Consider the following 15,414-nt stretch of genomic DNA (forward strand, 5'->3'; position numbering starts at 1 on the left):
AGCACCATGTATAGACTAAATAACTGATGGAGGAAAAATCATGAAAAGGTAAACTGTAGAATCTCGATTGGAGATTCAAAGAAACAACATAAATGATAAATATGTAAAATCAAAACAGCATACATTTACACACTCAACTCACTTACAATCTCATCACCTGATGACAGCCACTGCTAGTTAGCACGTGGGTGTCTATCCTTCCAGGCTTAATTTCTGTGTGCGAGGGAATATACACATTCTCTTATCATTGGGTAATAGTGTTCGCTTGTCCCACCTCGGCTATTATAAATAGTGGATGAACAGCCTTGTGTATAAGAATGTGCATGTGATTGGGGCGCCTGGGTGGCACAGTCGTTAAGCGTCTGCCTTCATNCGTTAAGCGTCTGCCTTCGGCTCAGGGCGTGATCCTGGAGTTCTGGGATCGAGCCCCACGTCGGGCTCCTCCGCTGGGAGCCTGCTTCTTCCTCTCCCACTCCCCCTGCTTGTGTTCCCTCTCTCGCTGGCTGTCTCTATCTCTGTCAAATGAATAAATAAAATCTTAAAAAAAAAGAATGTGCATATGATCAAAATTTCTGATTATATCTTAAAGAGAAATTACCAAATGTGGGTTTACTGGGTTGAAGTAGATGAATGCTTCCAACTGATATTTTTAAATAGTTTCTGATTTCTATCAAACTTCATTTCCACCAACAGTTAATGTGTACCCAATTCCACCTTACTCTTGACGTTTTATAAATGAAAATGGCATTGGTTCATTACACGTAAGCAGATATTTTGCATGTTTATTAGTTATTTTTATTACTCTTTCTGTGATTTGTCTATTATCCTTTGCTAATTTTTCTACTTGAAATGTTTTCTTATTGACTAGAAGATCTATATAAATAAATGATATTAATATTTTATCACATTTTTATATTAGCTTGCCTTTCAATTTTGTCTTTCTTCTTCTGACATATACAAGTTATATAATTTTTATGTCATCCAATTTAACAGTAATTCTTTTGTGGCCATTTCCTGAGCTTCCTTTTCAGAAGACTTTAATAATTTTATCCCCACTACTGAAAAATTCGTAATATATATTTGCATACAAAAGCCTCAGAAAGGTTCTAAAAAATACCTTCAATTTCTTAATTTAGAATTTCACAAATTTATTTTAAAATAGACCACTCCCCATCCCCATCCCCAACAGCACACCTGTTAACATCTTGAGGAGTAGTTCTTTATTTTTTTATTTATTTTTTAAAATATTTTTTAATTAATTTATTTTTTTATTTTATTNACTACTGAAAAATTCGTAATATATATTTGCATACAAAAGCCTCAGAAAGGTTCTAAAAAATACCTTCAATTTCTTAATTTAGAATTTCACAAATTTATTTTAAAATAGACCACTCCCCATCCCCATCCCCAACAGCACACCTGTTAACATCTTGAGGAGTAGTTCTTTATTTTTTTATTTATTTTTTAAAATATTTTTTAATTTAAATTCAACTAATTGGAATACTATATCAATATGTGACTAACATAACATAATAAAACAAAATAAATTAAAAAATATAAATTCAATTAATTAACATATAATGTATTGTTGGTTTCAGAGGAGTAGTTCTTTAAAAGCCTGTTCGGAAAATAAAACCCTGGAAAGTCCTTCTATACCCTCAAATTGATAGTCACCTGTGTTTATTTTATTTTATTTTTTTTTCTTTAAATGGCTTTACTTTTCATACCTAGTGTTTTAATCCATCTGAATTTATTCTGATTCAAGTATAAGGTTAGGAACTATCTGTATTTTTTTTTCTTTCCAAATGTTATCCAACTGTCTGGCATCTTTCTCCCATTGATTTCTAAAGCTACCTCTATTGAGACTACATTGTTCTCTATACTTAATTATGTCATACAGCATTCTCTTTGTTGGTATGCTAACTGGGTACTGTTTTGATGACAATAGTTTTATGAAATGTTATGTCTGGTAGGATAAACTGAACTCTGCCCTCTACTCTTCTTTAATGCAAATTTCTCTGCTTATCTTTTTTATCACTTAAAATAACCTAATATCATTTGAGAGTTTTTAAAAAATTCTGCTGAGATTTTTGTTAAAGTTACATTAAGCTAATAAATTAATTTGGGAACAACTGATACATTTATAATATTCCATCTCTGTATCCAGGAACATAGTATTTCTTCACTTACGCACTCCTCATATCTCAGTACATTATTAAATATTACTTTCATATTTCTCTTACATTTCTTGTTAATATGAAGTTCCCCTCCATATAAACTTCATCCTTGTATTATTTTCACTGAGACTGTCTTTCTCCTTATTTTTATTAACTCTTATTGAAATGTGGGGGAAACTACTGATTTTTAAAGTATGTACATGATTTAATACAGACTTTAATCGGTTCTAATAGTTTTTAGATTGATTCTCAAGGATTACCTAATAAAAATTATATTATCTTTCCATAATGATAATTTTTGTCTCTTACCAATAGCTATGCCTTTTATTGCACTGGCAAATGCTTACTGAACTCTGGCAAATAAAAATGATAATATGGGCATTCTAGAATTTAATGGAACTCTGTTAATATTTTTCAAACTATAATGATGTCTGTTCAATGGAGTAAGATATACTTTACATTGACATGGAGGTACTTTCTATTTCTAGTTCATTGAGAATTTTCTAAAAAGGATAGGAAGTGAATTTTCTCCAATGACTTATCACCTCCTAACCTATATGGGTGTTTTCCTCTGACCTAGTTATTGGGTATATAACACTAGTATATTTTCTAATATTAAGCATGCTTGAATTCATGAAAAAAAATCTTATTCGGTCATGGCACATTTCTTATTATATATACTGCCAATTAAAATTGCTAATATTTTAAGATTCCTGCATCCATATTCATAAATGAGATTATATTATGATACTTTGTAAAAGGTTTTCCTTATTTTCTTTACTCTGAGATAGCTTATATAGCTTGGTAATGAACTGTTTTTTGGATGTTTAAAAGAGCTTTTCCATAAACCGTTTTGGATTCATAGACTTTTGAGGACATAATTCTTTAAAAACATTTAGCATTTCTTCCAAGTTTACTGACTATCCAAGTTTTCTATGACCTGTTGAGTAAAACTAATCATTTATGTTTTCTTAGGAAGATACTCATTCCAACAGGCTTTTCAAATATGCTGGTAACACAATTATATGTGAATTGATTTCTCCAGTCTATGGCTAGATCCCCACTCCTTGCTAATTTTAGCAGTTATCTTTTCTTTTTGTTTTTCTTATTGAGACTTGTTACAGATTCATTCCACCATTTTGTTCTTATTTTTGCAAACAGTTCCTTAAATCGGTAAATTTAGTTATTTGTTTTCTAACTTCATGCGTTAATTTTTATATTTTCATTTTTCCTATTTTCTCTTTTCGATGTAAAATTTCTTTTTTTTAATAGAGAGAGAGGGAGAGAGAATGTGTGCAGGAGTGGTGCGGGAAGGGCAGAGGGAGAAGGAGAGTGAGAATCTTAAGCAGACTCTATGCTCAGAGTGGGGCTCAATCTCAGGACCCTGAGATCATGATCTGAGCTGAAATCAGCAGTTGGACACTTAACTGACTAAGCCACCCAGGCACCCCTTGATGTAAAATTTCTAATTTTAGCTGAATCTTTTTTTTCATTTTTCCCAATTTAACAAAGGCTTAAAAGCTAAAAAGTCGCCTGTGTTTTAAATAAAGCTTTGTCTAAATTTTGTAAATTTTACATGGACTATTCTCAGTGCTGTTATTACCCAAATAGTCAACGGCAGTAATTTTTAATTTTTTGTGGGTCCATTAGTTGCTATTAGTTGTTGGTTTCTTCTTTTTTAATTTTCAGTCAATTAGGGTTTTGTATGTTTAACTTCTCTTACTACTTTCAGGTTGTCTTTTTTTCGCCCTGGTAGGGTAATGTGTTTTATAAATTTGTACATTTTTGAAATCTGTTGACCATGAGTGTGTCTATGTATGAGAGACAGAAAGACTCCTGTGACGTTTTGTAATGATTTTCAATAAAAAAAATAATGAAACCCCTTCTTTATTGATGATCTACAGATCCATTATGTAANCCCCTTCTTTATTGATGATATACAGATCCATTATGTAAAATCAAAGAAGTTCTTCTTACTCAGGAAAGTGTGGGGGGAAGAGGGAGGCTAGAGACCCACCAAACTTCTCACCTTCCCTAAACAGCACCCTGGAATCCTTGGAGTTTACCTGGATAAGATTTGAAAACTGCTGCTCATTGATAAAATGTTTTATATGCATCTATAGATAAATTTTAATTATTAAAAAATTTTCCCCCAAGTCAATCTGTTAAGTACTGTGAATAGTGTTTCAGTCTCAACAAATGTATTTCTCTGACCTCTCCCCGAATTACTGGAAGCTTTTACTTTGTATATTTCAATTCTCTGGAATTTGATGATTAACATTTTGTACTTACGCTCTTCACCACAGGCAGCATCATTTAGTAACATGAAATTACTGACATTGTTCCCTTTTAAAGCTTTCCCCCTTGAACCTTCTTTTCTCTGAACTAATAACTGCTATTATTAGCATCTGAGTTTGTCTGATATACCTTTGATTGTTATTTTACATTTAAAAAAAATCTACTAAAACTATATTTCTATTCTTATAGAATACGCATGGAGGCATAATAGTATGTACGTAAACATATATGCATCTCTGTATATATCATGTATGCATTTATGTACATAAACTGTATCATTCCAGTATATAAATTCTGTATTTCTTAATCTCATGTACACTTAAATTTTAAACTTTTTTCTGGGCTTCATTTTTAAACTCAATGTTTTTAATTTTTTTCATATTTGTAAACATTTATCTTACTAGAATTAGCCTTTTTTCTTTTATGATGAATCTTATCTAAGATATTTTTGAATTTAGTCTTAGAGGCATTTTATTTTACTTTCTATTATAATTAAAAATAATAATAGTAATAGACAGAGAAGGGGAATGGCAGAAAGAACAGACTTCAAAACCAGAAGAAGATGGAGAATGTCTATCTATAGCAATCCACCTCTCTGGCTTCTTCAGTGAGTTTTCCAGTACACTTAGCTCCACAAATGATGACACTGGGTCTCAACCTCCCCAGGGATCACAACCTCATTATACTTGGGGCATAACAGAGTGGTGAACCTGATTTCGCTGATCATTCAGCTTTTATGAGAAACTCTGTGTTTTAAAATCCATAGCCAATCACTTCAGGTTAAATTCAGATGGCCACCTGGAATGTTATTCAATTTTAAGCCAATTAAAAATGTTTTTAAGTGATCTTAAATTTTATGTATTCTACTCTGCTTATTTCTAGATTCCAGTATCAGGCCTTTGAGGTTTTAGCACCCTATTTTATTTAAAGGCTGGTCTCTCTGGTGGGCTCTAATCTTTGCTTTCTTGCTTACTTTGATCAATTTGAGGATTAGTCAGAAGGTAGAGTTCACCCAACTTTTTAAGCAAATTATTAGAGCAGATATTTTACTTGACTGATGATAAACTTGAGCTTCTCAGGTTCCTTCACGGTGACCAGCTGGGTCTTAGGCAAAGCTCTGCTGTGAATAAGCACAGTCCTCTGTTAAGAAAACTCAAAGCTGGGGCGCCCGAATGGCTCAGTCGGTTAAGTGTCTGACTTTGCCTTGGTCATGACCTCGGGGTCCTAGGACTGAGTCTCACTTTGGACTCGGCACTCAGTGAGGAGTATGCTTCTCCCTCTCCCTCTGCCCCTGCTCATGCTTTCTCTCTCTCTCAAGTAAATAAATCTTTAAAAACAAACAAAAAAATAAAACAAAACTATTTTTTGTGACCACTCTCTTGGCCTTTGGTTGACATAGCCACATTTAATTGATTAATGCTCAAAAATTAGAATGTAAGAATCAATATCAACAGTAAAACACATCTGTGTCATTCTGGGGTGGGGGTTAAGTGGAGGAACTGAGAGGAGTTGTGAATATTCAAATGTATTATTATGCTTACCAAATCCCTGCCTCTCTTTCCTAGCCCCTCGAAAGCAATTCTGAACATTATTTAATCCTTATTTGATAACTTGTAAGGATCTTCAGAGACAATGGATCATAGATCTCTACTACACATATACCCAAGTGTTAAAAATTTGGTGGTGGATGAAAACTAAAATAGGGTAAGAGTTAGTTAACTGTCATGATGAAGGACAAGCAAGTAGAAATGGAGGTGAAAATCCAGACTTTTTATATTTCAGGTCATATAGTCTTTAATAGTGATGAAGTAAATTATGAGTGAAACGCAAAGCCAGGCACATATAGAAATCACCTAAAACAAAAGGAAAGAACTCGTTTTTTGGTAGGCTTGCTCAATATTTTGAGAAAAAGCTAGGATCCCAAGTGGGTTTTTATGTCTATAAATTTTTTTCCCTAAATTACATTAAAATAAAAAAAAAGAGAGAAAGCAAAACAATAATAAGTTTTGTTGGTAGGTCTATACCATTTTCATACATTCTTGGGAAGGAGGTAGCAAACAAAATTTCTGCAGCAGTAAGTGATGCTTAGAGAAAAATGAAATCACGGAGTGATGCCAGGGCTGCTGATTCCACGGCACTTGAAAAGCAGAGATCGCAGTCTGTGAGTCCAAAGTGGTTTCATACGGACTGCTGTAGTTGTGGTTTACGCTTGCAGCTACAACCTGTCAAATTAGAAGCAGGCAAGGCCAATGCTCTTAACGGTCCCACTTTCTACTGTCTCCAGTTATAAATTCAGCACTTTTTATTCAGTTAAACTCTGCTATTTGGATGAGTAGAGTCTCAAAACACTCTTTGTTATCTTGGTTAGAGAAGATGCTGTAAAGCTTAAGGAGCTGCCAATTTTTTTTTGTATTGCACAGATGAAGCTGAATGGCATTGTGACCATTTTCACCAACTAGTGATATTTTATTATGCTGGTTACCACTATGTAATCTATAACTATGGGGAAGACGTATATGAACTGCGCCAGTTCCCAGACTTTTCCTCTCCTGCCTTTCCGGATACTTTATTGACTTTAACTTGTACCTTGCTGACTCACCGTTTTTCCAAGCCTACAGTAGCCTGCTATTATGAGCTTAGTATTACAACATGCTCCATTTCTTCTCTTCTCCTTGATTGTGGAATGCCCTTCCAGGCAGTGTGGGCTTGGTTGACAGAGATTTTCCCATCAAAATTGAAAAGATACTTGTTCCACTTTATTAATGTTTCACGTAGAGTCCTTCCTTAGTGAATCTNGGAATGCCCTTCCAGGCAGTGTGGGCTTGGTTGACAGAGATTTTCCCATCAAAATTGAAAAGATACTTGTTCTACTTTATTAATGTTTCACGTAGAGTCCTTCCTTAGTGAATCTTTTTTTTTTAAAATATTTTATTTATTTATTTGACAGAGATAGAGACAGCCAGCGAGAGAGGGAACACAAGCAGGGGGAGCGGGAGAGGAAGAAGCAGGCTCACAGCAGAGGAGCCTGATGTGGGGCTCGATCCCATAACGCCGAGATCATGCCCTGAGCCGAAGGCAGACGCTTAACCGCTGTGCCACCCAGGCGCCCCTTTAGTGAATCTTTCTTTTTTTTTTTTTTTTTTAAGATTTTATTTATTTATTTGACAGAGATAGAGACAGCCAGCCAGAGAGGGAACACAAGCAGGGGGAGTGGGAGAGGAAGAAGCAGGCTCATAGCGGAGGAGCCTGATGTTGGGGCTCGATCCCACAACGCCAGGATCACGCCCTGAGCCGAAGGCAGACGCCCAACCGCTGTGCCACCCAGGCGCCCCAAGTGAATCTTTCTTAATGCCCATTAGTGTAATATAAAAATTTTTTTAAAAAAAGCATAAACAATATTTGTCCTCTGTATAATGCATCATAAGTGAAACCATGCCACTAAACAATCATATCCTGTTTAGGCCATAATGACATCAGAAATATATGTTTATCATCTGCTTTGGACAACTTAGCATGATTTTGGCCCATGGCAAAGTTGAACTAAAACCATTTGCAGTTGCCCCAAACCAAGATAACCACACATTTTTAAGGTAATTGATACCTAAAGAGAACATTGCCTTTAGATCACAGTTCATGATCTAAGCATACTAATTCTTTAAAGAAGGTTGTTAAAGTTTATAAAGCATGTATGTCTATTGGACTTCCTCCAGAATTTAACATGAAATGATTATATTTTTAGCATGCATAGAGATTATTAGCATGGTCTTTTGGTGTTCTGAAATTACCTCTCTTGCTCAATTTAAAGAGAAGGGGAAAATGGAGATTTTTTCTTTCTTTCTTTCTTTTTTTTTTTACATGTAAAAGTATAATAATAAGGGCGATAAGAATAATGCTTTATATTTTGGAAGGCGCACAAATAAAATTATTCATTTTTATTTTTGAATAATAAGTATTTAAGGAAACAATAATTTTATGAATAGATAGCTTAGGCAAATAGAAGGCACAGAATTTTCATATGTATTGTGAAAACATATCCAGGGAACGCAAACACATGTCACTAACTTTGTGTTACAGGGATATAAAGCACGTAATTGCCCTCGATATCACCTCAGCTAGCGAGTCCATTCATAGCCAGAAAGACAGCTCTTCATGCTATATGCCAACATGAAAAGTGGGAAAATTACCTTTGCCCACAAAGATAACTGGACGATTTGGAACGAAAAATAAGTTTGGAGTAAAATAATATCAGTAAAAGTTAGGCCTAGCAGGAAGCTTAGGGAAATCTACTCATATTTAGAGGAGGAAAGAGAGAAACAGAACACTGAAGTTGTCTCCCAAAGACTTGTCTGAGGGCACAGCTGGACACCCTTATAGGGCTACTCCGCTGTGCCATGCTGCCTTCAGACATGTAAACACTGTTCTGGGCAATTCGGATGACAATTAAAGAACAGAAGAATAGAACCAAATAGCATAAGCACTGCAATGGGTATTCTATTACTTTAAGAAGGGAAGAGTAAACAGTACCTCCATTCGCTCTTGTTTAACTTCATCGATCTCATCATCTTCAAACATTGCCAGGAGTTCTCCTGTTTGGTCAATAGAGTTGAGAAAGTCTTGGGCAATTTTCTGTCTTTTGTTTGCATTATTGCTGCCACTCAGTTTGTCTTCATGAACATAAGGGAAGGAAAAAAATGTGCTTACTAGGTTTACATCAACGCCAATCACTACGTGTATTGCATACTGCCATGTGAAATTCAGAATTGGAGTTCTCTCAAAATAATCTTTAAAGCGAGAATCTTTACATCCAAAACAAAAGCATAAGCCATGTGGAATTAAATCATTTATTCATGTCATGAGTAAGGTTGAGAATAAAAACCAAATTGTCAATTAACATAGTAAGTGAAAATGGACTGTTAAAATTTCTTACAAAAAAGAGTCCTCTCAGATTTAGAAAAAGAATCCTGCTATAGCAAGCCTAGTTGAGTAAAATAAATAAAAACAAAGACATAAGTAAATAACATCAAGGTGAAGATCTGAAATTCAAAGGAGAGAATATTATGTATTTTATTGTGCCAATATTTTTGAAGGATAAGGGACAAGCTCTTACACTTTTTCTCTTAAGAGGTAAAACTATCATACTTATCTAAAAGCAAAGCATAACTTTAAAGAAGTTATTGCTAAAGGTCAAGAAGGAGTGTAATATTGCAATAGGTAATTAATAGTTTACTGCATTAATATCAGTGTGAGTTAGAGAGAAAGAACTAGATTATTTTTAAAGTGATAAAATACATGTGCAGATACCAAATAAAGAAAACCCAAATATCTTAGGGTGAAAGCAGCCAATCTTTCACCATTAAGTATGATGTTAGCTTGGGTTTTCCATAGATGGCTGTCTTGGTCTGTTTATAACATAAACCATAATAAATAAATATCACAGACCAGATGGCTTAAAAACAATTATTTATTTCTCACAGTTCTAGAGGCTGGAAAGTCCAAGACCAGGTGCTGGCAGACCTGGTATCTGATGACAGCCTGCTTCCTGGTTTGCAGATGGGACTCTTCTATCCTCACATGGCAGAAAGCAAAAGCAAACTCTCCCGTGTCTCTTATTAGAAGGGCACTAATCCCATTTATGAAGGCCCCTCCCTCATAACTTCATTGCTTGCCAAAGGCTCTACCTCAAAATACCATCACATGGGGACTGGGCTACAACACATCAATTCTGGGGGGACACAAACATTCCATTCATAGCAATGATCTTTATCACGTTGAGAAAGCTCCCCCCTCAGTTTTTTGAGTATTCCTCTCATGAAAGACTTTGGAATTTCCTTCAAATGATTTTTCTACATTTATTGAGATGATCATGTGATTTATGACCTTTATTCCACCATTATGATGTATTACACAAATTGCTGGGATAAACCCCATTTGGTCATGGTGTATAATCCTTTTTAGATGTTGCTGGATTTGGTTTACTAAGTATTCTGTTGGGGATTTTCACATCTATATTAAAAAAGACATTACAGCATCCTACTGAATGGGAAAAGGTACTTGTAAATGATGTATCTGCTAAGGGGTTAATATCGAAAATATACAAAGAACTTATATAATTCAATAACAAAACTCCCAAATAATCTGATAAGAAATGGGCAAAGGACCTGAATAGATATTTTTCAAAGAAGATATACAGGTGGCTAACAAACATGTGAAAAGATGTTCGCTATCGCAAATCAGGAAAAGGCAAATCAAAATAACAATGAGAAATCACCTTACACCTTTGAGAATGGCTAGATTTAAAAAAGGCAAGAAATAACAAGTGTTGGTGAGATGTGGAGAAAAAAAAATCCTTGTGCATTGTTGGTAGGAATGTAAAGTGGTGCAGCCACTAGGGAAGATGGTATGACGGTTCCTCATAAAATTGAAAGTAGAATTACCATATGATCCAGTAATTACACTACTGGGTATTTACCCAAAGAAAATAAAAACACTAATTCAAAAAGATAAATACACCTGTATGCTTATTGCAGCATTATTTATAGTAGCCAAACTATGGAAACAACCAAGGTATCCATCCATAGACAAATGGATGAGGAAAATGTACACACACTCACACACTCACTCACACACACTGGAATATTACTCAGCCATACACACAAAAAACAAGATCTTGCCATCTGCAACAAAATGTATGGACCCAGAGGGTATAATGTTAACTGAAGTACTTCAGAAAGACAAGTATCTCATGATTTCACTCATATGTAGAATTTAAGAAACAAACAAAGAAAAAAGACAAACGAAAAAATAGACTCTTAAATACAGAGAACGAACAGGTAGTTGCCAAAGGGAGGTGGGTGAGGAAATGGGTGAAATACATAAAGGGGTTTAAGAGGTAGAAACTTTCAGTTACAAAACAAATAGTCATGGAGATGGAAAGTACAGCATAGGGAATACAGAAAAGCAATGTATTAGTCTTTGGTTTTCTCTTTGTTATCTTTGTCTGGTTTTCATGTCAGAATAATACTGACCTTGTAGAAGGAGCTGGAAAAGGATTAGTGTTAACTGCTCTTTAAACATTTGGTAGAATTCATCATGAGGTCATTTAGGCCTGGGTTTTTCCTTGGGGAAGTCTTAAAATTACTAGTTCAAAGTATTTACTTGCTATAGGTCTACTCACATTTTCTATTTCTTCTAGATTCAGTTTTAGTAGTTTGTGTTTTCATAGGACAGAAAGTAGATATTTATAGAATTGGTTATATTAACCATTGTATTTACCATTTCTGCTTTTTTTCATTTCTTTCTTTAATTTGAGCAGCCATCTTGTGTCACTCCTTCCTCCAATACAGCTTTGTTACCACCCACCTCTCTTATGTTGTTACTGTCAAATATATCGTAATATATATCTACATGTTACATGTATCTACATGTATATACATGTTATAGACTTGACATCACAATTATATATATTGTTTCATACATTGTTTTTTAAATCAGGTAAGAGGAAGGAAGCAAAAAATATGCAATTATATTGTCTCTTATATTTTACTTACCTAATTACCTTTACAGGTACTTTTTGTGGTTGTGTGTGTGTGTGTGTGTGTGCATGGAATCAATTTATTGTCTGGCGCCACTTGCTTGAGCCTGAAGAGCTTCCTTTCATATTGTTTTTTTTAAAGATTTTATTTTATTTGACAGAGAGAGACAGCCAGCGAGAGAGGGAACACAAGCAGGGGGAGTGGGAGAGGAAGAAGCAGTCTCCTAGCAGAGAAGCCTGACATGGGGCTCGATCCCAGAACGCCGGGATCACGCCCTGAGCCCAAGGCAGACGCTTAAGGACTGCGCCACCCAGGTGCCCCACCTTTCATATTTTTTTATATGGATTTGCTACCAAGAAATTCACCTAGTTTTTGTTTATGTGGGAATATATTTTATTTTGTCTTCATTTTGAAAAGTTTTGCTGGATACGTTTCTTGGTTAACAGATTTTTTCTTCAGCAATTTGAATATGTCATTCCACTGCTATCTGACCTATACTGGTGTTTTTGGGATCTATATTGTTAATGTGAAATCAGCCGTTAATATTGCTGGAGTTCGATTGTATGTGAAGAGGTGCCTTTCTCTTGCTGCTTTTGTGATTTTCTCTTTGTCTTGTCTTCCTACATTTCTACAAGAATATGTGTGAAAGTCGATCTCTACATGATTATCCTAATTGGAGTCCATTGAGCTGCTAGGATGTAATGATTTTCATCAAAGTTGAGAAGTTTCAATCATTATCTCTTTGAAGATTTTTTCTGCTCCTTTTTATCTTTTTCTTTCCTTCTGGTAGTCCCATTATGTCTATGTTGGCTCATATCATGACGCTTCTGATTTCTACGTTTTCTTCATTCTTTTTTGTTTTTCAGACTGCATAATCTTTAACAATCTGTCTTCCAGTTCACTGATCCTTTCTTCTCACTTCAAAGCTACCACTGAGCTTCTTTACTGAATTTTTAGACTTCAGTCATTATGATTTCCAACCCCAGAATTCTCATTTGTTTCTTTTTTATGATTTGTCTCTAATCTTTTTAAAAGTTTTTATTTAAATTTCAGTTTGTTAACCTTCAGTAAAATATTAGTTTCAGGTGTACAGTACAGTGATTCAGTACTTCCACATGACACCCAGTGCTCATCATGACAAGTGTACTCCTTAATTTCTCTTAAGAGATATTTTCTATCTTGTGAGACACTGTAATCAAACCTTCCTTTTGTTCCTTAAAAATGGCTTCCTTTGTTCTTTGAACACATTTATGATAGTGACTTTGAAGTTTTTGTGTGGTAAGTCCAACATCTGGGCCCCCTCAAAGGCAGTTTATGTTGTCTGCTTTTTGTTCCTTTTTTATGGATCACCCATTCCTATTTTTTTTTTCTTGCCTAGTATTTGGTTGTTATTGTTGTTGAAAATTGACATTTTATCTTACAGTAACTCTAAATAATAATTCCTTCTTCTTTCTGGGGCTTGTTGTCATTGTTTGGTTGTTTATTTGTCTAGTGATTTGGCTAGACTGGTTCAATAAAATCTTTTTCCCTCACAGCATGTGGCCTCAGAAGTTGTTCCCCAGAGAGCAAAACTGTGAGCATGCAATTGGTCTCCTCAATCACCAGGGATGACTGTGGTGTTAGTCAGGTTCTCTTCGGCTGTCGCTTTTCCTGATCTCTCCATTAAGTTTCTGGCTGGTTTGATTCTATGGGTATCACACACAGCTTTTAGCTTCCACTGACTTCTGGCTGATTGCTCTATTGTTTCTGATAATACTCTTGGGCACGTTCCACAGATTTATCTGAATAATGTCAGGCCCCTCTGCAGAGTCCAGATATTGCCAGCCTTACATTTCACTCTGACCCCAGAAAGACTCTTTTTAGCTGTCGTTTCCATTTGTTTCCTCTGTTAAACCTTTAGCTGACGCACTGTTTTATTTGTTGTTACTAGTATCACATAGCTTCCAGCTTCCTCTTAATTATTTACCATCAGGATTTCCATAGTTTTCTATACCACCCTTAGGTATGAACTTCCACATGCTCTGTTCTAAAAAGTCAGTCCTCATAGAGAAAGCTGCAGAGCCTTCTGTTATCAAAGCCTGCCTCTCTCTCTGGGCTGAATCTCTGCATCACTGTACTGGAGCTGGGGGTGGAAATAGCAATTGGCTTTTCCGAGAAAGACTCCTAGAGCTATGAGTAGTGAGCTAGGCAGGGATGGTAGTCCACTGTGTTCTAGGCTTGTCTCTTCTGGTGTCATGAACAAGCTAGGGTGGGGCAATCAGGGCCCAGTATTCTTAGCCTCCTGTGTCTGGGGTAGAGCTTTCTTATGAATAGAGAATGAGTGGAGGCTCCAGTCCTTTTAACTGTGCCTGCATGGGACACAGCTTCTGCAACATGGAGCCAGAGGAGATGAGAGATGCCGACCTCCTGGGGGAAACTGTTGCCCTAGACTTGTAGCTGAAGAATCAGGTGTCCAGTGTTCTTGGGAACACTTGCCCAGAGTAAAGCTTCTACCATACTGAGCTGAGGTGCCAGAAGGGAAGAAGAGGGGTAATGGGAGCAGGTCATGGCTCAAATCAAACAGACTCTCACTGTTCTTAATAAGATTTGGATTTTCTTACTTCTCCATTTGCTGCATACCCTTAGGAGAACTTCTAGAGACTTTAAGCCATTACTTTTTAAAGTTTTCACCAGTAAAATGTGTTCCACTGGGGAAAGAATCTATTCTCATATGGCCATTCTCAAAGTCCCACCTCAGTATTAGATATATTTTACCGGAGTACTTTATTTTATAAGTTATATCAACTATTTTAAAACTTTATGACACAGAAAACTAGAAAATTTAAATGAAAATAAAAAGATGAGATCTGAAATAAATAAGGAGGAGAAGGCATCAGACTGATATGATAGTATTACTACAACTGAATGCTAGTCTCACCACTCTGAACTTCTTGGTGTTCTGAGTTTGGTATTAAAAGCTATCATTTATTCAATGTCGGGGATATATCAGGTGATTTTCATACATTATGTTAAACTCTTGTAAGAACTCCACCATGGTGAGTGGTATAATTTTTGACTTATGAGAAAACTGATCCTCAAGTTCACATAGAGAGAAAGTAGAGAACTGGGACTGACTGGAATTCACACCTGTATTCCTTATGCTCTTCAAAAAAGGAAGCATTTAAATTCATCTGGAGGACTATTTTTCAGAAATTAAGTTCTATGAGAATTGCAGGAATATTAAATAGACAACACTGATGAAACATGTGATATGAATTTATTTATTCCCTCTCTCCTTCCTTCCCTCCCTCCCTCCACCCCTTCCTTCCCCTTTTTTGTATGGTTATTACACTTGCTGATTTGTTGAAGGTAAATCAAAATTTACTTCCAAAATTTGTTAACTCTTCAGTTGGTTTTGAGCAGTTTTC

The 15,414-nt window shown here is 35.5% G+C and overlaps 1 protein-coding gene across 3 annotated transcripts in view; it reads right to left on the reverse strand.

The window, feature by feature from the left end:
• The window catches only part of SUPT3H (SPT3 homolog, SAGA and STAGA complex component), a 548,006-nt gene that overhangs the window by 144,781 nt on the left and 387,811 nt on the right, over window positions 1-15,414 (reverse strand). For all 3 annotated transcript variants that reach the window (XM_034648176.1, XM_034648177.1, XM_034648178.1), the window contains exon 6: window positions 9,000-9,139. In XM_034648176.1, coding sequence (XP_034504067.1) covers window positions 9,000-9,139 — 140 coding nt within the window. The remainder of the gene's footprint in view (window positions 1-8,999; window positions 9,140-15,414) is intronic.

The sequence above is a fragment of the Ailuropoda melanoleuca genome, chromosome 19 (assembly GCF_002007445.2).
Source record: "Ailuropoda melanoleuca isolate Jingjing chromosome 19, ASM200744v2, whole genome shotgun sequence".
In the NCBI taxonomy this organism is placed as follows: Eukaryota; Metazoa; Chordata; class Mammalia; order Carnivora; family Ursidae; genus Ailuropoda; species Ailuropoda melanoleuca.